This window comes from Toxotes jaculatrix, chromosome 13 (genome assembly GCF_017976425.1).
Source record: "Toxotes jaculatrix isolate fToxJac2 chromosome 13, fToxJac2.pri, whole genome shotgun sequence".
NCBI lineage: Eukaryota > Metazoa > Chordata > Actinopteri > Toxotidae > Toxotes > Toxotes jaculatrix.
Window position 1 is genome coordinate 5541545 of NC_054406.1, and position 21741 is coordinate 5563285.

Here is a 21741-nt window from a genome sequence, read left to right on the forward strand (position 1 = left end):
TGGAAAAGCCGTAACCTGAAAACCTCAGTCCTTCACATTCTTCAGGGAAGGGGACAAATTGTCTGGTCTGACACAACAATAATTCCTCACTGATCATTTACTTTTTGGCCAAATCAGCCACAGAATCTACGGCCTATGATCAAGTCACAACAAAGGTCACCTGTAAACAAACCTGACTGTCTGGATTCCTCATTGCCTAGGAATGTTAGTATTTTACCAGTGGGTTGTCATGGAAATTATATAGACCAATGGTGTTTGTTGTAGGTGTGAAGATAGTGGACAGTGATTGGTCAGATGTTTGATAGGCAGTCAGGTGGCTCTAGTGGGAGCAGGTGTGGCATAGTGAGTGTGGGATTGAGGCACAGTACAGTACTGATTACAGGAGGCTGTAAAAGAAACTCCACCACCTCCACACCTTTCTACAGCTGCCAGGATTCTGTTACAGGTAGGACTAAGTAAAATAAGCAATCTTTTAAAGACATTGTAAGAAAATGTTGAACGTGTGTTATTCTGTCAGGTTTTTGTTTTGGAATGTAGTCTCCTCAAGTGTTTATAGGTAAACACTAGGTAAACACTGTTTATAGGTAAACACAAAACTATTGGTTCTATGAATAAACTGTCATTAACTGATTGATTGATGATTGAACAAAAATCCAAATTCAGTGTAACTTTTCGCTTCCCTACTATCTACTCCACCAGATAGGTGAAATTTTGTTTTTATACTAGACCCACCTGCCTGTGTGGATTAATGTCATTTACTGCATGTTTCTGAATTAATCCAGATAAATGGTATGAACCATTTTAATTTCCTCACATTCTTTGTTGTAGGTAAAACTAAACCATGGACCCTGAGTATTTCAAATCCTACGTGAGTAGACTTTTCCTGTCCTATCATTGTATTATAACTCTGTTTACTCAGATATCACATTTGTAGATAACATAATCAGGCTGTGCTCTGATTCTCTGCATTCTGACCTTATCTACAAAAGTCACTATGCACCTCATGCCTCCGGCCATGGAGTAGTAGGTTGTTTTTCCAGCCTACTACTTTGCCATCCATCTCCCCACTAGTTACTGCAGGAGTATAGAATATTTGAGATTCTTTAAATTCAAGAGTGATGAAAACTGACTTGTATCTTTGCTCTTCCTGTGTTGACTCATTCATGGTACATCTGTAAGCCCGTCATCACATTGTTTCTTTTCTTGTCATACTTTTGATAGAATGACAGAGGGTCTGTGGCCACTGTCAGGATCTGTGTCCACCTTTGCATAATATATTTATCTGTCACCCTATTTATCTCATAGGATATGTGTTGGGGTACCCTTGGAACGGTGCGACCCTTCTCCAATTTCCATCCTGAGAATGATGTTTCGGATATCCAAGCAGCGCTGGAGAAGAAAGGTACTAGTAGAGTAAAGCTGGTTTTGAAAGGCAGGATAAATGTGTACATAATTCTGCTTTTCTTTTGCCTCTTAACATTCCTCGCCCCAGTGTTAACTGCTCAGTATTGTATCATAACTGAAAAGCAAACATTGTGTACTTGGCTCAGATGCGGTGACCCTGGTGAGTATCCTAACCAATCGGAACAACGCTCAGAGACAAGTGATCGACCGTGCCTTTGAAGAGATGACACACAAGGTAAAGAAACAAATGAAATGTTTATAATGGCACTTTATAAAAATGGAAAAGCCTCTGAAACAGCATTCAGAATCTAAACTGTGAAACTCACTGATAATACTGTGTATGTGGCAATTGACAACTGTCTGTTTGCTCATCTGTAGTTTCCATGTGTTTGCCGATCAAATATTATTTAAAGGGTTTGAACACACCTTTGTTTAGAGGAGTTTAGCAATATACACTTAATGCAACCAGTGTAACAGTGAGTCATAGGTGTACGGAGAACTTGAGTTATTAGAATGTTATGTTATTAATTATACATTTAGCAGATTTTTAATCCTTTTCTTTCTTTTATTCTCATTCACACAAGAAGGTGGTTATGTCTGGCAGGCCCATATTTTCACAATGTCAGAAATGTTTCTATTATTCTCTCAAGTCAAGCAATTTTTTTGGTATTAGTGTTTGTGCAGATTTTTGCTGAAGCTCAATTACAAGTCATTGAATATTGTATTTTAACAAAAAAATAAAGTATATGCATACATGGTGGTGGTGTAAAATATTCACATGATGATAAAAGACCTGATATTAAAAAACATAACCAGAGGCAAAGAACGCAGCTCCACATTGGTAGATATTAGATTCCTGTGCTTTTATTGGGCTTACACCATGGCCGCTTTCCACAGGCAAAAAGAGCAGTGGTGTAGAAGTTGTCATCAGCTTTGTCTGTTGTTGTTAAAATCTTAGCTAGGTCTGTTTAGCTCAGCTGGAGCAAGTAATGTGGCTATGGATACCTGCAGGTTAATACACCACAAGCACTATTTTACAGCAGAATGCTGGTTCAGCTATGTTTGAAGCGTTCTTCTATATGAAAACAAGATTAGTATTTCTTGTATCTGCATACATCTACTGTTTGTACAGTGCGTACAGAGACAACCTGGCACAATATCTAGAATATGAGAAAACATCTTACTCTCTGGTGTCCCAGGACCTGGCATCTGCTGTGAAGAAAGCTCTGGCTGGAGATCTGGAGGTTCTACTGCTGGAACTGCTGATGTCCCCTCAGCAGTTTGAGGCTCACCGCCTGCAACAGGCCATGGCGGTGAGTGGGCGTTTGTGTGTTTGTATACATGCTTTGGGGGGCTTGGGCAGGGATTTTACGCCTCCTGTCTGTTATATATCCCTGGATTTGCTGTATATACAGTATGTATGTGCTTGTGTGTGTGCAGGGTTTAGGCACAGATGAGGAAACACTCATGGAGATCCTGTGTACACGATCTGGAAAGCAGCTTCAAGAAATCAGTGCCACATACAAACAATGTAAATCACATTTCCTTGCCTTCCCTCAAATTTTTGATTGAATTGATTGTTGTGGACATTTAAACCCCCGATACATAATCTCTTGTATTCTGGCATTTGCTTTATTTTTTGTTTGTCCCTTTTCAGTGTACAAGAAGGACCTGGAGAAGGAACTGAAAGGAGAAACCAGTGGAGACTTTGCTAAGCTTGTGGTGGCTTTGCTGAATGTAATTTCAGTATTTACTTCCTCTGCCCTCACTTTTTACATCATAACTAAAACAACTGACCTCAAAGCTACAGTAAAGCTCCGACAGTGGGCCTTGTTCCCCCACCATTCATATTGTTAACCCAATTTATCTTCAGTGTGAAATACAGTGACACCTTTATCTGAAGATTGATTGATTTTTAATATTTTATTACATTTAGATATGACCTTGAAATTGCAATTAAATATTTTTTCATTCCTCTCTCTCAACAGAAAGAAGATGTTGCTGGTGTGGTTCAAAGAGATATTGAGGTATTGTTTTCCACATTTTTGTTAATGCATAAATGGGATATAATAAGGGGTATTACTTGCATTCTGGCACAAGAAGATCTATCTAAAGTTTGCAATAAGAGACCACATCACTCATTTTTAGCGGCACTGTATCAGACATGGGTATACTGCTATTTCTAGGATAGGATTTCTAAGGAAGAAGTAATTTCACCTTTTTTTCAGTATTTTTTGGTTCCTAAACTCAGAATGGCTCCAAGGAAGCCCATTTAGACAGATTTATGGCATAATACACTTGCAGCCCTTGCATGGAGCATGTAGTGGTTGTAAGCCAGAGTTGACGGAGATTTCAGATTTTCTGACTGTGTCTTCCTGTTTTAATTCTTCCAGTCTCTCTCTGCGTCAATAAATGGGAAAAAAGCCGATGCAGGACCATGGATTGACATACTGACCTCGAGAGACTCAGACCATCTTAATAAAGGTTAGACTATAACTATATTTTTCTTACATAGTTATTTCATATTAGTTTCAGTGATTTTGAAAGACATCAGTGTTTTAGATATGAACATGTTCATTCCCCTGACCTTGCATATCACTGACAGTGTTGATGGGACTGGAGCTGGAGATTGGACAGATGGTGGATGAGGTTGTGGAGAAACGATTCTCGGGAGACATCCGACTGGGGTTGAAAGTTTTAGGTAAATATTGTTTGAGATTGTGTTTACAGTAACTGGTACACACTGTGCATGTTAATCAGTGATGGACATTTCTTGATAACTGTGTCATGACAGTGCAGTGCATTCAAAGCCCCGATGTCTACCTCGCTAAAAGACTATCTACCATGAAGGTAAGATACTGTGATCATTAACTGTTTCGTTTTATCTGCCGCTTCATTGTTAAAGTATGGTATGATGATCAAACTGATGAACGGAGCAACTGAACTTTTATTCATCCATTCATTCATTTTGCCTCATTACTCCAGGCATTGTTTTCATGACAACTTTTACATGTAAAGGAAATCTTCTGAGTGTCTCACATTGTTAAATACACAACAGTTCTCACACAAAACATTTCCCTCTCACAGACATCGCTAGTGCAGGGGATTATGGTGTCTCACTCTGAGGAAGATCTGCTGTGCATCCGAGTTGCCTACCTTAAATTAACAGGCACATCTCTTTACACTGCTCTACAGGTGTGTTCATATGCATAATATTGTCATGAATACAGCATTTTCACTTCTTTCAAAGGAAAAGTATAGACATTTTTATATGTAAACCTTGTCTTTTTCCAACAGAAACAGTTCAAAGGAGAGCATCTACAGGCTCTGCTGGCCATCTGTCGATCTGAAGATTAAACAACAGCTACAAATTTTGAGTTGCTCCATTTTCATTCATTTATATAGTTCTTTGCCCCCGTGCATCAGTCTATGGTTGTGCAAAAATAAACTTAATGCTCTATTGCAACTTTTTTTTGGAATCTCATTTAATTGCCTGCTTTGCATATCGTTGTTTCAAAAACTTAAACAAATACATGCAGCTAAGTGTAACAAGGAAGTTATGTTGGATATTTTATGAGTGCACTTTGGGTATTTGTTTGTATTTGAATATCTAATCCAATACTTCCTCTTCATCCTGATGTTTTATCTACATACAGTATTTTTTTTTCCCGAATGGATCTTATAAACAGAAAAACAAAGGCACGATTTATTTTAATAATTTAATATTAGAATATCATTTGTGTTTTTCATTAATGTTGGAATTTTAGATTTAATGTTAATATCCAATTAAATAATGTGTATACATAAAGAGTAAATACTCACAGTTCAAAAGTTTATATGTCACTATTAGCTAACTGTCTAGCATGAGTTGCTCCCAGCCTTTAGACTGTCAAACACTGAAATAGCAGTGTCACCTCCCACCTACATTAGTACCCATATTAGTTGCCTTGGTCATCACGTCACTTTTCAATAATGAGTGACTCCATGTGCCACACAGAGTTCAGATCCATTACACTACAGAGAATGTTCCTTGTAACACATTTTACAAATACCTTAAGTTCATAAATACAAATTGTTAGTTTAAGAGCAACTGCTAATGTTTAACATAGATAAATAGATTTTCCTCAATCCATCAGTCCCTTCATAGGAGTACTTAAGTTAACTTTCACTGACTCTCAGGAACATTAAAACATTGAAGAACAAGAGATTTTTCCTTCAGGCGAGTTTTGCTACCCACAGTTCAAGGGCAGAGCCTGTAGAGCAACAATGGCACTAGAGAAAACAGCAGAGAAGCTTTGACTCCTGAGCCTCCATTTGGCACGTTGGTGTTTTGGCTGGTTGATATTGTCATTGTTGTATCGATGGTGGGAGAGGTGGTCGTAGCATTTGTTGCGGTGGTTGAGACACTGGTTGCAGTGGTAGTCGCAGACATGGTTGTAGTGGAGTTTGGGGCAGTAGTTGTTGTGGCATTTGCAGTGGTGGTTTGGGCAACAGTTGTAGCAGTGCTCCCAGAAATGTTAGGGGTTGGGGAAGTAGACATAGTTGTTGGCGTAGAGGTGATCATACCTTTTGTAGTGGTGGTTTGGGCAACTGTTGTAGTGGTGGTCGCAGACATGTTAATGGTAGTGGTTGGAGAAATAGATGTAGCTGTTTCCATGGGGGTGATCGTACCTTTTGTAGTGGTGGTTTGGGCAACAGTTGTAGCAGTGGTTGCAGATATGTCGGTGATTGGGAAATTAGATGTAGTTGTTTCCATGGGGGTGATCGTACCTTTTGCAGAGGTGGTTTGGGCAGCAGTTGTAGCAGTGGTCGCAGATATGTCAGTGGCTGGGAAAGTAGATGGAGCTGTGGATGTTTGGTTGGTCGTATCACTTGCTATGGTGTTAGGGGATGTCATAGAGTTGGTTGCTGGCAAATTCTTAGCAGTAGTTGTTCCATTCATAGAAACGTTGGCAGGTGCAGGTTTGGTGTTTGGTCCAAGTGTCGTGGCAGCAGAAGAAGTAACAAATAAAATCAGTCAGTGTAAATTCAGTTCCAAAAATACAGTATTGCTGAAACTGCCTTGCTGGCTAATACTGCACTAATGTGGAAAAATGAACAAAGTCCCTTACTAGCAAATGAATCCAAACTAATGAGGTTATAACAGCTAGTTTGAACAGTTTTAAAACTGATCCTTAATTTTTTTTTAAACTGAAAATATAAATAATTACGCAACAGTTACAATAAGCATTTTTCTATAACTATTATGGGAATATAAAACTGTGATACCATGATAAAAAAAAACTGAAAAGATATGAAATACAAGATTTGATGACAGTACAAGGCCTGTTAAATTGCATGAAAAACTTATCTGACCTTTTCAGGACAACGAGGGAAGTCAGTGGGACTCAACCACACTGATTAAACCACAAAGATTAGGAGTAGTTACCTGTACTAATGTCAGCAGAGCCAGCGTGTAAAATTCCAGAGTCAGTATCTTCATGGTGGAGAGCCTAGAGGAGGCAGTGATGCACCAGGGATGTTACTGAAAACGTTAAGCACAGAAGAAAGTGTTCTCTAAGGCTGTGATGGTTCTTCTGTGGAAACCCCGTCAACTTCCTTCTGGGAGACTGAGTGGAACTTTTTTGTTCTCGCTTTTATACACAGCTATCGTGTGTTGGGAGGGGTAGGTGTGAATTTATGACTAACGGTATGACCTAACCCTGGATCCAGGTGCTTGGTTGAGGAGTTTTGTATGAGACGTGCATGTGAGTGTGGAGGGCATCCTCGTTTGCGCAACTGAGCTCTTATGGATCTCTTACCTTTGCACTTTGGAATAATAACTGCCGTGCATGATGACACTTTGTTTCCTGTTAACAAAAATAATATAGTTAAAAGTAATCAAATACACAGTCATCTTCACAGTTTTCGTGACACTGGTCGGTTATTAGTTGTGAGGAAGAAGGACTTCCCTTCAGTCTATGCCCATCTTTCTCAAATTCATACTTGCTGTGTATTTTAGAACACCTTCAATTATTTGGGAAACAATGCATATTTAATATATCTTATTTTTTATGGCCTTAGCATTGACGGAAAATATCCTACTTCCTCACTGTGATGTTGACACCTAGTTTAATCTTTAACTTTAATAAATGTATATGGCATTTCCTCAAACTTACCTGTACCAATGTAGCCATTTTAAAGAGAATCTTGATCATTTAGTCTTGTTCCTCCAGGTGAATGATTGACATGCTGGTAAAAAAAAATGGGCCAGAATATTATGTCCTAGTGTGAGCTTGAGTCACAGGATGAAGGTCATTTTAATTCTCAAAAACATCCTGAAACCCTGACCTTGAACGGGTTTTGGTCAGAGTAAAAACTTTGCAACAGAGAAACCTTAAGCATCTCTTTATGGTTTATTAGTTTACACCTGACAGAAAGTGCCAATAAAACCTTTTCAAAGCATCACAAGCCGTATTGTTTGAATTTTCAGACAATGAAATCAAGAATGACCTTAGTTTGTTACATTGGCTTATTGTTTACTTATATAATAATGTCTTTAACATTACTTTAATTTTTAAAAATCACCAGATCAACATATCACCATGTTTGCAAGTAATTTCAACCATGTCATACTTTTTTTCTTCTTTATTAACTCTTATTGCTTTTCATACCAAATTGTGATGCTCCTGCTTTTATTGTTTTATTACCAGGAATCAGAGTCAGAGGTGTACTGAAGTGTTTTTGTCCTTGTATTTCTGTCCTTTTATTTTACTTTTTTCCACCTTTGCTTAGCTAATGATAGCATAGACAAAGCTTTTGTGATTTAGTGATACCATCTTTGTCACTGCACCTGCTAACTCACTGACAAGTCATTCATTTTCTATTTCACACTTCTATCCTGTTCTTCTTCCACGGACTTAAAAGGCCATTCTACCATCCTGTGTTTTATAACCTGAAGATGTAATCTGTCATGTATAAAAGATAATAAAGATTAGGTGTTGTCCAGTATTAGGGTGTTGGCTCAGTATTAATGTCAACTTTTCCTTATTCTGTAGTACAACAAAAGGTTGTGTGGAGCCTCCCTGTTGAATAGACTCTATCTCTGTGCCCCTTTTCCTCAAACATGATCACACAATGCAACACCTTGACTGACTACTGTCTGTAGTGTGCCGTGCTAGCAAAAACCTGTTCGACACCACAGAGGGAGGATATCCGTCATCCATATCGTATTTTGAAGGTTAGTCTTTACTCTCTTTATTTAAAAAAAAAAAAGTGCAACATGGAAAAGAAAAAATATTTTTGATTTTTTTTTTTTTTTTTTAAATTTTGAAAATGTAATATTGGAAAAACAAAGGCTGGTACATGTTGGTAACATTCTGTTGATTTGATATTTATTTGTTTTGAGTTGTATCAAGATAAAGCAAACATTCATACTACCACTTGTAGTTGCTATGTACAAACAATAACACTAATACACACACAAAAAAGTTGTTCTAAAGGTTAACACAACTACTATACAGCATGACAAGTCTACAGATAGAAATTACAATGTAATCATTAATTTATATCTGTTTTATATCATAGTTATATATATATATATATATATATATATATATATATATATATATATATATATATATATATATATATATATATATATATATATATAATATGTATTTGATTAAATAAATAATTTCGCAGGCCTTCAAGGATGTACAAAGTGTAAATGTGATTCAGGATATTTCACCCTCAAAAATACAGATCAGGCAGCAGTGATTAGTTTAAGCAAACATGCTTAAACTCACTGTGATTCATGGGCTGCTGCTTTTTGCTTCACACATCTACGCAGGATCTGATTCACATCTCTCTAAGCTGTCGTCTGTTAATTAGTAGGCTGACTCTGTCACTGTCATTTGATTAACGGTTCATAATCTCATAAACCACAGTTTTGTTTGACACAAAGAAGTGAAAATAGTTTTCCTCTACACCTAGCATTCTAAAGTAAGCTCAGATTTGCAAACAGTGTTGAAATTTGAGGCTCACTTCAGCTCTGAACCTCAAGAGGGCACTCACTGCCAAAGTGCTTGAAGAACAAAAGATCCAAACAGCAGGCTGACAGAGGTTAAGACGTTGCTCTGTCCATTCTTTGTTGTCGTGGTGGTCATGGAACTTGTCGTCGTGGGGCTGTTTGCAGTCGTCATGCTGGTCATGGACATCTGGGTACTGGTGTAATTGGTTCCTGTGTGGTTGTTGTTATTAGTGGTGCTGTAATTGGATGTCAAGGTTGTACTGGAGGTGTCATTATTTGCCATCGATGTGGTGTTACCACTTGATGTCTGTGAGAGTCAGACATAGAAATACATGATATAACATGATTTTGTAATTCATGGTACAGAGCACAATATTTGGTATTACACTGTAAAAATGCTCCCAAAGCATGTTTTTAAATTTTCAAAACTGGCATTAATTTGAAAAAACATAAATAAACCTGCAGGATATTAAATAATGTTTAATAAAAATTCACTTATTTAAGTGAATTTTATTTTTATTAGAACATTTTTGGTAGAACATTAATCTTTCTTTCTGTTTGTACCACTGATTAACCATTTTTTTCTGGCTTTGTGTACATCTCCCTGTCTGTCTACTTTAGATCCAGTGAAGAACAGTTTTACCTCTGTGTAGACAAATCCCAGCAGCGCCAGTGAAGACAGCCCCAGGACAAGGATTCTCATACTGGATGAAAGAGGTTTTCCTCTTTAAGAAAAACGGAAAGCCGGAGATAATTTGTCAAACCGTCCTTAAGGTTTAGGCCCGTAGGTTTAGATCATACACTTCAGTATTCGTGCTAAGAGTCTTGGTTTTGTAAAATGTCTTCTCTCACAAGCTGGCCTTTTATAAGGCATTCAGATTATTCACCTGATACCTGTTTTCTTTCAGGAAGTCTGGCCTCAGTCTCCACCCCAGTGATGAACCACAAATGCAAAACCCCACACTAAGCCAAGTGAAATCGATCCAGATATGGATACGAGAGGTGCCCTATGTAAGATGTCTTTGTTCAGGAAAGTGCTTCAGAATGTTACTCTGAGGATTATTACATTAAATCAGATGAAAGTACAGTTAACCTACAATTATACGTCTGAATTCAGAGTTCTGTAATTGTGCATTGGTTCATACACCTGTTATTGCATTTAGACCACACCCTGGGTTCTCAAACTGCGTGGTTAGGCAAATTTATCAAACTCGAATGGAAAAATTCACCAATTACCTTCAATTTAAAGAGACAAGACAGCTTTCATTATGACCAGTTCTCTGTTGTTTTAAATTTGTCAGATATTCAGTTGTACAATAATTCCAGGTTGAATTAGTTTTTAATTATCCCTTTAGTTTCAAAACAACAACAACATGACACCCTGAAAACTATATTTTACCTAAACAATTTTCTCATTATATTCCACATTCTGTAAAAGTTAAACAAATAGACATTGCTGGCAGAGTCATTGCAGTGAAACGAAACGAAACGAAACATTAAAGGTGGTTCAAACAAACATCCTAAATTTGAATGTGATGTTTGAATAAAATGGAATTTATTTTTAATATCAAAGCCAAAATGCAAAAGAGGTGGCAGCTGTCTACCATTCCCATCACTTTAAGTAGAACTGAGGTTCTTGTAGGATTAATCTAGTTCTATTGAATGTTCCCACCATTTCCCTCCCAGTTGCTAATATGTTTGTTTTTTGCTTTTTTTTTTCTTTGAAGAATACATTTAGAGTCCATTGGCAGTTAAATTTCAGATTTATTTGCTGCAAAATCCAGAGAAATTTTATGTGCACTATTTGGCATTGAGTGAAACATAGTTTTAACATTACAATCATGGGCTAATACATCATTTACAGAGATTGTGAGTCGCAGTTAAAATCAGAAAAGAGCTCAGTGCAAACAAAGCACTTCACAGCATTAGTATGCTACAAGTGTGATAGCCATCAAATAAGAGGTTCCCAGAGTCAGAAATCAAACATTTTTAGTGAGGAAAAGTGAATCTGTGACTTTTCTCCATTAATATATAAAATGATTTATGGATTTAAGGAGAAAAGTTCTTGGAAGTGCACCGCAGAGTCCCTCGGTTGTACACTTTCAACTCTGTGCGCTGTAGATCAGAAGGGAGATGACAGGCACCAGCATTTGACCGTGGCACCCGAACAAAGGCGTAGACCCTCCTTTGAGTGTGGTAGCTGAAGTTGTTGAAGTGCTAGTAGTCACACCTGGAGAATGCTGAGTGGTGGATGTTGTGGATCCAGAGCTATGAGTTGTTGCAGAGGACATTGTGGGCTGCTGTGATGAAGCATTGGTAGCTGAGGACTGTGAGAAGACAGTAACGGTGGAGGAGGTGGAAGATGGGCTTGTGGTTGCAGGATTGCTGGTTCTGAGGGTTGCGCTGGGAGCGCTGTTGGTGGGCAGTAGTGTGGTCACTGTAGGCTGAGTGGCATGAGCTGATGTGGTGCAGTTGCTTGTCACTGTTGTATTTGTCATATCTGTGGTGAAGTTATAAACTGTTGTGTTTTCTGCCTGTAAAATAAAACAAGAGTTTGGATTGCAGAAGAGATGTGATCAGTTCAGAGTCAGATTATATGTAAATTAAGACAATATTCTTGGTACCTCCGTGCCAGGAGGTGGAGTCAAGGTATTTTTAGTTTAGTTGATCACAGACATATTTAAACCTGGGTAAATAAAACCAGAACTTTTTGCATGGCTAGATACCACAAGGAGTGAGATAACACGTAATTTGATTGAACCAACCCTTTAAGAAACAAAGATATAACATCATGAACAATATTAAAAACTCAAAGAAGAAACAGATGATAGTACCAGGCATAATATCATAATTATATGAAAAGATAACTTAATGAGCAGATAAAATCATATTCCAGTCTGCAGCACTTGTCACGGGGCTTAATTCTCTTTCTACTCTCTGTTCTTTCCTTCACTCAACACCACTTTATACTATGTGCATTTCCTGTCTGTATCATGCTTTCAATCTGTGCCATAGATAAAGCCTTCCCATAGCACAGTGAGTCTCTGTGCTGGTGACAAATCATTTGTAGCCACACGATTCAAAGGTCAGACACCTGCTGCTTCATCTGAATACATGAGGCATGAAGACATTAATGGCACTTTGCATGTTCCTGTGGTTGAGACGTGCAGTACATGTTGGCCCTGCACTCTCTGTGTTATATAATTGTCCCCTGGCTGCCTACTGTATAAGTGCATTTGTTGTATTTCCCCATATCCCCTCTAGACCGGACCTGTGCTTTATTCTTCCTGAGAGGTATCTAGTTTAGCTTGAAATGGGAGCGCTGCAGTGGCTGACGCAGAGTAGCTGCCACCAGCAAAAGAAGGGATTAGTGAGAGCTGACAAAATAAAGTAGGTTTAACATATTCAGTTTCACAGAACTGTGACAGTGGAGGAACTATAAATAGATTTCTTGGTCATCGTTACGCAGATGGAACAAATGAAATAATAATTTAACATTACAAGTTTGGTAACACTCAGTTTTCAGAGGCAATGGTGCGAAAGGTTCATGAAATCTAATGACAAACAAAAATCGACATTTGTGCAGAAAAACTATTAGATAAAAGAATAGATAAAAGAAAATAAAAACCACACAAAATTACAAAACCAGTAACTAATTCATAGGTCAAGAAGAAATGTGGAAGTGTGGCCCTTAAAAAACAAATAGCAAATACCATGGCAAACTCTATCTGCTGGGAAAGATCATGTTATAAAACTAAACAGACCTCGCGGTGGTTACTGTTTTGAGCATTAATTTTATGTTTCAACAGAAAATTCTTATTTTTATTCTTCTCTTGGTTACATGTTAATTCTTTGCAAGAGAGTGATTGTGATTTTTTGTCTTCGGTAGTAAATACAATCCAGTCAGAAGTCAGAATGTGAGCTTTTTTTTCTGTTTAGCTCCATTTGCCTAGAGCTTGAGATGCATTTAAATGTTTCATTTACCTCTGGCTAATTTGAATGCAACCACACTTAAACTAGAAAAACAAAAGGCAGCTGTGTTCAAAATCCAGAAAAATCAGGTGTTCAGCCAGTGTCTATTATTCTGAGAGGCTAAACTGTTTGGTGTTCAGTGGTCCATCACAGGCTTCTGAATGTGGACACAAACTCAGGTCACTTATATTATGTCTTCCACCAAGTTTCTGAAGTGTCCCTTACCTTAGTTCTGCCCAGTAACATGAAGGTCACACAGACGCAGAGAACAAGCATCCCTGTTTTCTTCATCTTGATTTTCAGTTATGCCCCTCGTACTTTATGACTGCCTCCACCTTTCTGTCTGTCCTTTTATGTCTGCCAGATCTCCGTAACACTGATGCTGATAACTGATAGTTGTGAGGGAGTGCTGAGCAGAAAAAAAAATCATTGCGCACTTCCAACCTGACCTGCATTAATAATGCTAAAAGAGAGCACTTATGTTACGTGTGTGATGTGTAAATCAGAACTATGGCATGAGGAAAGGCTGGTGCAGAAAAGACATTCAGTATTTTGTCAAACTGAATTTCCTTTCTAAAGCTAGGGTTTCACTTTGTTTTCCCCTCATGCCAAATGCCATATGGGTCAACCCAGGAGATTAATAAGGAAGAAACTCAAGGCAAGAAAGTCAGCTATGGAAAATTTAAGTGATATGATAAGGTAATTCACCCAAAAATGGAATGTAACCACAGAAAACCATCAGTGGAGATTTCCAGGGTTACACTGATAACACAAGAATTCTGCTTTGCTTACTTTAATATTTTTCCACCACAGAGAATGTTATTGTGATTAAAATTTGGTGAATAAGACACGTTTGATTTCACCTTGCCTGTTGACTTGCTGCTAAAGGAGCTGTTGGAATAACTGAATCAAGCAGAAAGGAATGCACCCCTGTGATATTTAAGTTTTGATATCAAGTTTGTGCAAACACTTGAGGTAAAACTGGCATCTTATCACTTTGTATGAAACAAAGCAATGATGTGATAGTCTCTGTGGACTTATGTATGAAATAATAATAACATTTTGGTATAGTTTGGCATAAAATGTTTCATTGGATGCAAGCTTTTCCAGTTTTAAGCTTAGCAGAGTTTCACTTTCAAGCGAAATCCACAACAGATTTTACCTTTGTTTGATCCAGTGTATTTTCCCATAAAACCTTGACCAGTATATTTTTAGAGAAAAGTAAACAGACAATCCTACTCATATTGATTTTATTAGGTTAAAGATGACAGAGGGAAGGGTGTGACAGAAAGGCTTTAAGTGCTAAGTTAGCCAACTCTCACCAGTACTCTGTGTTCATAAGCTACTTCAAAGTTAAGACACAAATGCAACCCACATTATATATGAAGCAAAAAAGTCTGTATACGTACAGACAAACTGGGGCCATTTTATTGACTTTATTAAAGCACATAAACCATAACACATACTCAGTTTTCTCTCATCATCATCATACAATCTCAAGGACGGAGGGGGAAACAAACTTGTTCCTGTTACGAGCTGCTCTGGTGACCATGAGATCACAGCCAGTCCTTTGTGCTGTGTTATCACTGTGCTGAATATTTCCTGGTATCTGGCATTTTAATGTCTGTCAGATAACCGTGTTCCGTGTCATCAGAGCTACTGGACACTACTGTAACAGATGTGTGTGTGTGTGTGTGTGTGTGTGTGTGTGTGTGTGTGTGTGTGTGTGTGTGTGTGTGTGTGTGTGTGTGTGTGTGTGTGTGTGCATTATACATTTTTGTTTGTATAATGGCCTCCAAATTAATGTCTGAAGGGCCATGGCAAGCTTGCTCATCTTGCTGCTTCATGGTCCCTTTTGTTTGACGTGTTCTATCTGATGAGAGTTACTGATTGCACTAAGTAGTGTTTTATTGCCTTGGCAGGTACACAGACGTCAACCATAAAGATGAGAGAATGGAATTAGAAGGAGGAGGGGTCTAGTAAACATTTCATTTGATGCTCAGAAAGACATTCAAGTTCATATAAACTCAAAATTACAAATCTTTGGAGTGCATTGTTAAAAGAATGAACAATGGATGATACATGAAAAACAGTCAGTGTTAGGTAGTAAAATGGCTCAGGTTTCAGTTTTTGTTTTTTTTTCTGTACTTGCCAGTTTTTTTTGCACATGGCAGAATTTGATCCATTCTCTCCTGGAATAACATTAAAATACAAACATTTTTTTTCCTGAAAAGGTATGGATTTCAAAACGAAACTTTATTGCTGTTTCATTTTATCAAATGGTGATATCTGTGGTAATTTTACTAACCCCTTTAAACACAAATCCAAACCACATGAAAAAACAAAATGCACTTCCTTATAACTTCCAGCCTGTCACTGTGTGCTCAACCTTTGATCCTATGTTAACAATGGAAAAAGTCAGCTTTGATTTAACAAGTAAAGAAAACAAAGCAGCACGTGAATGACAAATGATGAAGGGAAAAAAATCTCACTTGTATGACCTTCATTCAACCCCAAAAAGTTTATTATTGCCTGCAGGCTTGATTTAACTGTTTGCTCAGGTTTACTCTACCAAACAGTAGTTTTGGTTGTTTGTAAAGATACCTTGGTGGGCCCTGGTAAATGGAACTATCCTAAAAATGTTTACAGAAAAATCCCCAGTAAAGTACTTGAAATCAGTGTAATTGTAATTACAGTGCTTTGAACTTTTTGTGTATAAGCAATCTAACTTTTCTACTGCATAACATTTAACAATGATATTTGCCGACCACACTTCTGTTCTTTTCCTTAAGTAAACTTGTGAATGCAGGACTTTTACTTATGATGGAGTATTTTTACACTGAGGCTGTGCTATTTTTGCCTCATGAAAATGATCTGAATACTTCCTCCATCGCTGATCATCAGTTAGTTGTGCTGTTGAACGGCTGGTATTCACCACTCACACAAACTGGGCGTCTCCATCTGCTGGTGGGAATGGTGTCTTTCTCTTCCCGGATGTGACGTCATGAAAACAACAACGCGCGGAGCTTTCTGAAACAGATCGGCGGAAAGGTTTCATTATGTCTTATTTAAAATAATCAATAAGCAAACGTTGTTTGTAGCAAGGGAGCAAGGGCTTGCGCAAGCAGGGGACATTTGGGCAGCATTAAGCCAAAGGACGTTGTTGTATTAGGTAAGCGGTTTTCTCGCACTCGCTAGTTCGCTAGCTAGCGGCTAACTAACTAGCTTCCCTCTGTATAGTTCTGCATTGTGTAGACTAGCCTGGTTAGCTGCAAAGATTAGCATGTCTCCGAGTCATTCAAAACGTTTTCTTTAGTATCTTAACTTTAGCGTGTACAAGAGTTAAAAATGTGGCCTTGTAGATTTTGTTAAGAAGCACAGTTAATGTACCGTAGATAGAGTGTGGTATATGTTATATTGCCATGAAACTCTTGTAGTCTATACTGAGTGGCTAACGTTAACTGTTAACAGTGGTGGAATGTAACGTAAGTACATTTACTCAAGTACTGTACTTAAGCACAACTTTGAGGTATTTGCACTTGAGTATTTTCTCTTCATGCCACTTTATACTTGTACCTCGCTACATACTGGACGTTTGACTCCACTACAATTGAAAGCTTTAGCTATTTGTTACTTTACCGATTTACGGAAGATTTTACATACAAAACATTTGAGGAGCTTATAAAATATGATGCTTTGTCACAGATTTAACTACCCTCCAGAGTTGAAACCATTAATCGATTAGTGGGAATTTATTAAAATAATTGTTTTTACTTAATTTTTTGGGTAAAATTGTCAAATGTTTCATGGTTCCAGATTCTCGAGCTTGAGGATTTGCCGGCTTTCTTATTAATTGTTTAAAATTCCGGTTTGCTTGTAGTAATTTTGAGGTCTGCAGGGCTGGAACTGTAAAGGTGCCACTTCGATCTCAGGGATCACTGGCCATTTTTCTACATTGAGTACTTTTACTTTTGAGATCTTAAGTACATTATGGTAGTTTTACTTACATAATTTTACGTGAATAATATGCTGGACCTTTACTTGTAATGGTGTATTTTTTACAGACTGGTATTAGTTCTTTTACCTCAGTAAAGGATACTTTATTTAATAAATGCTTTCTTCACCATCGAATGTTAACAAGCGAGACATAAGCAGCACGTAACATTTGTAGTCATGGGGTGGCAACATATTTAGGCTCTTTATCAAGCTATCACCTTCATGTACTTATCTCGGTTGCATCCCTTTCCCACAGATTTGTGTTGTGATGGCAGCTTCTTTACCTCAGAAGCCTGGGATGGCAGGGATGCCCCCTCAGCAGCAGCCCCACCTGCCCCCCAGTGCTGCTGCAGCCCAGGGTCAGCAGCCCATGCCCCCCCAGGGAGCCCTGAGAGAGATCTCCCCAGTGTTCCTCTGTCGGATTGGACAGGAGACAGTCCAGGACATTGTTACTCGCACCATGGAGATCTTCCAGATTACACGAGCTACTCAGGTAATGGACGTGGCTATGTGTTTTAGACTGTCAGCTAGCTGTAGACAGCGTTTTTAACAAAGAAAATGTGTGATGCTGACCTTATTGGCCAAGCTGGAACAGGGCTATAAGATCTGATCAGTTGTCGCGACCAAATCCTGTTCATAATTCCCAGCATTTGTAATATGTGTCCTGGCTTTTAGTGTTGCTGTTGTAATGGACTGCACGCTATTGAACACTTGTTCAATATCAACTTGTTACCATGGAAGTATTGACATTAAAAACTCGGACTTTTAGCACATCTAGGACTTTTCAATGATGTTAAATTAAAACTTTTTAATTATTAAAGTTACTTAATTTTCTACTGATTGAGTTATCAAATAGTTGATCAATCAGTTAACAATAGCTTTGTCCACATCTGTCTACATAGATGCGCAGGCCAGAATATTAGAATTGCTTACCAATTCTTTACTGTTATCATAGATCACAATATTTGTTTATAAAATGTCTTAATTTGTTTTCTGAGATTCTTACAATAGTTATTAGGAGTAGTTAGAAAACAGAATATTATGATGTGTTTTTTACACTCTTGTGTGTGTGGACATGAACTGAATGACTGGTGTTTTTTGAGGTTACAGGGTTCCTCTGTCCTCTGTCAGTCTGCATTTGTCCTGTCTTTCTTTCTGGCGTATCTGCTTGGCATGCTTGTCAGCATCTGTCTTACTCATCCTTCCATCTTCACCTGATCTGTGTCTCTGATTGTCTCTCACTGTGTCTCTCAGTGTATCACTGACTTCTTCCAGCTTGTCCTTGTCCATTAAACGGAGTGACTTCTTTCTTTTTTTTTTTTTTTTTTTAAACTGAAAACTCTAAGCGGAAAGGAGCCAAATCAAGACCTTGGCCTTGTGTTGGCGGCCTTTTGCCCAGGCTTGAAGTCGTCATCCACATATTAATATCAATACAACTACCACACAAAACTACAAAAACATCAAGTCTTAAGTATCAACTTTTACTTTACAGGAACTTGGGAGTAAAGATGTATACTTAGAATATCTCCTGCCCACAAACTAGTCTTTATCTGCCATCTGAACCATCTGATCCAAATGTAAACAACACTTTAACTGATGAGAGATGTTGTGTGTCTTTGATGTAGCTTCCTAATGGTGTGACTCAGAGCCAGGCAATGTATCAGGATCGCTTTGGGAAGCTCCAGGAACACCTACGACAGCTTGCCCTCCTCTTCCGAAAGCTTCGGCTCCTGTACGAACGCTGTGTGGAGATGACCTCTGACCTGCAGGAGGGGCCAGCAGAGGTTAAGAGGAAGCCCTCAATTTCTGCTTAGATATCAGTTTCATGTAAAAAAACCTTTCGTTCTGAATTATTCAGCTTTTTAGGATTCTATGATGACCATGTATTATAACACAGAAGAGGAAGCTTTTGCTGAAAATGGACTTCTATTTTGTCTGTCCTTTGTTATGTATCAAAAACCGATGCATTTTAACAAGGGGAGACCAACTTCTTTGTATGTATTCTGTGTCTTCAGCTTGTGCCATATGTTGGAGAGGAGCTGGTTTCTGTCAGAGTGGAGCCCTGCAGTCCTGCTGTCAACCAGGAGAGAAAACAAGTTCTAGAGGTGCGTTTCTGTTTTCTGTCTGGTAATTATTGTGTTTTTTGAGAGGTTAGCCATGTATATAATATATTGATGTTGTTGCATCAAGGTAGGAGTGTGGTGTTGTCAGTTGATCATTTTTCAGCTGTTTTTTTTTTCATTGGTGTTATATTCTTTATAGTCCCAGACATTTTTCAGAGCCACTGGATCAAGCACAAAGGTCCTGCACTTCTGCCACCTGTTAAATAACCTCAGTATGTCTTTGGTGCGGTGGCAGCTCAGGGTGACATTTTTTTTATATTAAAATTCAGAACAGGCTTTGAGAAAAATTCTCATTCCTCTTATTTTTTATCAAAAAGGGTTTAAATTACCAAAAAGAGGGAGCAGTCATACCTGGGTTGTACTGAATGGAGCATATCTCACTATTAAAAAAAAAAAAAAATCATCTTCCAGAGCCTCTAGGTGGCAGTACTGACATAGGCCAAAGTGGCTGCTTGGTGCAGTGGCATGTGCCAAATCCCACATCATTTGCAGCTTAAGTACATTTCCAAATTCAGTGTGTTGCTTTTCTTTTGTTTGTTGTCTTTGTAAACATTAGACTCAGTATTCTAGTGGGATAAGGTTTTCAGGCAAGTTAGGAAATTGCCACCAGGCAGCCAGTAGCCAGACAGAGGAAAATTTTACCTGAGGCTGCTAAGCTTGTTTGTTTTACTAAAAACATCAGTGCCAAGCCAGTTAAAATCCTAGCAGTTATAATCAATCTCAATCTCAATTATTGATTAAGACATTCTGTTAACAGGGAGTAAACTTGGTTCTCTCCTGATTAGAGGGAAAGCTATGGCTCAAAAGAGCCATAGCTTAGCATTAGAGAGTTTGACTAATGAATGCCATATGTCTTGTGTTTCACCTGCAGAAGGTACGCCAGAAGAACCAGGAAATGAAAGTTCTGATGGATCAGATGAGGAACCTGCTGTGGGACGTCAATGCCATGCTGACGCTCAGGAAATGATAACTCTCCGTTAGAGCCACACTTTGTTTAAGAGATGAGTCCCTCCACAGCCATACAGACTGCATAACGGCAAACACCAGGTGACATAAGGGAATTTCTGTTGGATTTTGGATATGGGACCTTCCACTTTCGGTGCACCTCCTTTGTGTTGTCACTTTGTCACTGAAACTGACTCATTACTCACAACTACACCTAATACCTTCTTTTGTTATCTGTTATATTGAAGCCGTTGAGAGGAAAACTATTCATGAGTTAGGATGAGGCTTAGCTGAAAGCTAAAAAGAAAAAAATAAGCTTGTTTCAACCTGAAACACTCCAACTCCAAGAATTGTTCTGTTTTTTTTTTTGTACAAGGCAACCTCTTTTGTGATTGCAAAATGCTCTGCAAAAGTTGTCTGTGTTTATTCAAATGAGTTATGGACTGCTGTTTTCATACTTTTTAAATAATGAGTTGAAACCTGTAATGCCTCAGGTAAAAACAAAAAAAAAAGTTTTCTTAAAACACCGTATTCATGGTGTTTTGCCCCCAGGTGTTGACTCAGCACCAGACAGGCTTGAATTCACTGCAGGTAATTCTTGTAGAAAGCACAGAAGCTGATCTGATGACTGTGTTTACAATAGGAACAATTTGCCCGTATTATACTCCGCCGGTTGTAAAAACACTATGGGTTCAAAATTCAAATTAGCCCCTTGGCAGCTATGTATCTCAGGTGCTTTGTACGTAAATGTGTGTGTGTGTGCATGTGCTTAATGAGATTAGCTTCTTGAGTGCTAGACAGCACACCTGTTTACCCTGAGGGTGTTGAGACTTGCTTGCCTGTGAATTTATTTTTGTAAACAGTGGGACAAAAGGTAGGCCTACTGGGTCCATTCTGTTTTGTATAAAATAAACTTTTTTTTAAAACTGAATTTCTGAACATATACTTTAAAGCCCTGCCTCTAAATACAGGACTGGCACACTCAGACTTTGCAGGATGTGCTCCGTTGTGGCAGTTCCAACCCTGAGGGCTGATGTGGGGAATGCATGCTCTCCTTCACAAGTGAGACGATATGTAAGTACTTCAAAGCATGTCCACCTACACATAATGATGCATATTCTGACCCTGACCCTTTGTGTTTATCCTTGTTTACACACCAACAGCTTACCTCTGTAGTGCTACTTCACTACAACAAGGCATCAGAGGCCACATGTATCCCATAGTCACAAAAGCACAGCGGATGTGTAGTTGAGCACTTGTGATTGTTGTAATTGTGTTCAGAATAATTCA

At 38.3% G+C, this 21741-nt stretch overlaps 4 protein-coding genes across 5 annotated transcripts; 2 read left to right on the plus strand and 2 right to left on the minus strand.

Annotated features, from left to right (window-relative positions):
- Positions 1-278: 278 nt before the first annotated feature.
- anxa14 (annexin A14) lies at positions 279-4870 on the plus strand. The gene is made up of 13 exons (XM_041054131.1): positions 279-445; positions 829-868; positions 1306-1402; positions 1551-1639; positions 2604-2717; positions 2845-2935; positions 3062-3141; positions 3393-3431; positions 3798-3888; positions 4010-4105; positions 4199-4254; positions 4492-4599; positions 4702-4870. Exons 2-13 carry the CDS (start codon positions 842-844, stop codon positions 4759-4761), a joined length of 948 nt encoding a protein of 315 aa, XP_040910065.1. The 5' UTR covers positions 279-445; positions 829-841; the 3' UTR covers positions 4762-4870.
- Positions 4871-9041: 4171 nt separating this feature from the next.
- On the minus strand, positions 9042-10236 carry LOC121192226 (hybrid signal transduction protein dokA-like). The gene is made up of 2 exons (XM_041053813.1): positions 10059-10236; positions 9042-9722 (listed from the first exon to the last, which is right to left on the minus strand). The coding sequence occupies exons 1-2, from the start codon at positions 10116-10118 to the stop codon at positions 9456-9458; spliced, it is 327 nt and encodes a 108-aa protein (XP_040909747.1). The 5' UTR covers positions 10119-10236; the 3' UTR covers positions 9042-9455.
- A 784-nt stretch (positions 10237-11020) lies between these two features.
- Positions 11021-13731, minus strand: LOC121192143 (bypass of stop codon protein 1-like). Its single transcript, XM_041053716.1, has 2 exons — positions 13613-13731; positions 11021-11949 (listed from the first exon to the last, which is right to left on the minus strand). Exons 1-2 carry the CDS (start codon positions 13676-13678, stop codon positions 11518-11520), a joined length of 498 nt encoding a protein of 165 aa, XP_040909650.1. The 5' UTR covers positions 13679-13731; the 3' UTR covers positions 11021-11517.
- A 2648-nt stretch (positions 13732-16379) lies between these two features.
- On the plus strand, positions 16380-21063 carry zgc:114119 (uncharacterized protein LOC619273 homolog). Of its 2 annotated transcripts, none has more exons than XM_041052902.1 (5): positions 16380-16438; positions 17640-17876; positions 19009-19167; positions 19399-19488; positions 20378-21063. In XM_041052902.1, exons 2-5 carry the CDS (start codon positions 17652-17654, stop codon positions 20471-20473), a joined length of 570 nt encoding a protein of 189 aa, XP_040908836.1. In that variant the 5' UTR covers positions 16380-16438; positions 17640-17651; the 3' UTR covers positions 20474-21063. The 2 variants fall into 2 exon arrangements, with proteins under 2 accessions (XP_040908836.1, XP_040908835.1); XM_041052901.1 differs by having other exon boundaries at positions 16389-16559.
- Positions 21064-21741: the final 678 nt, after the last annotated feature.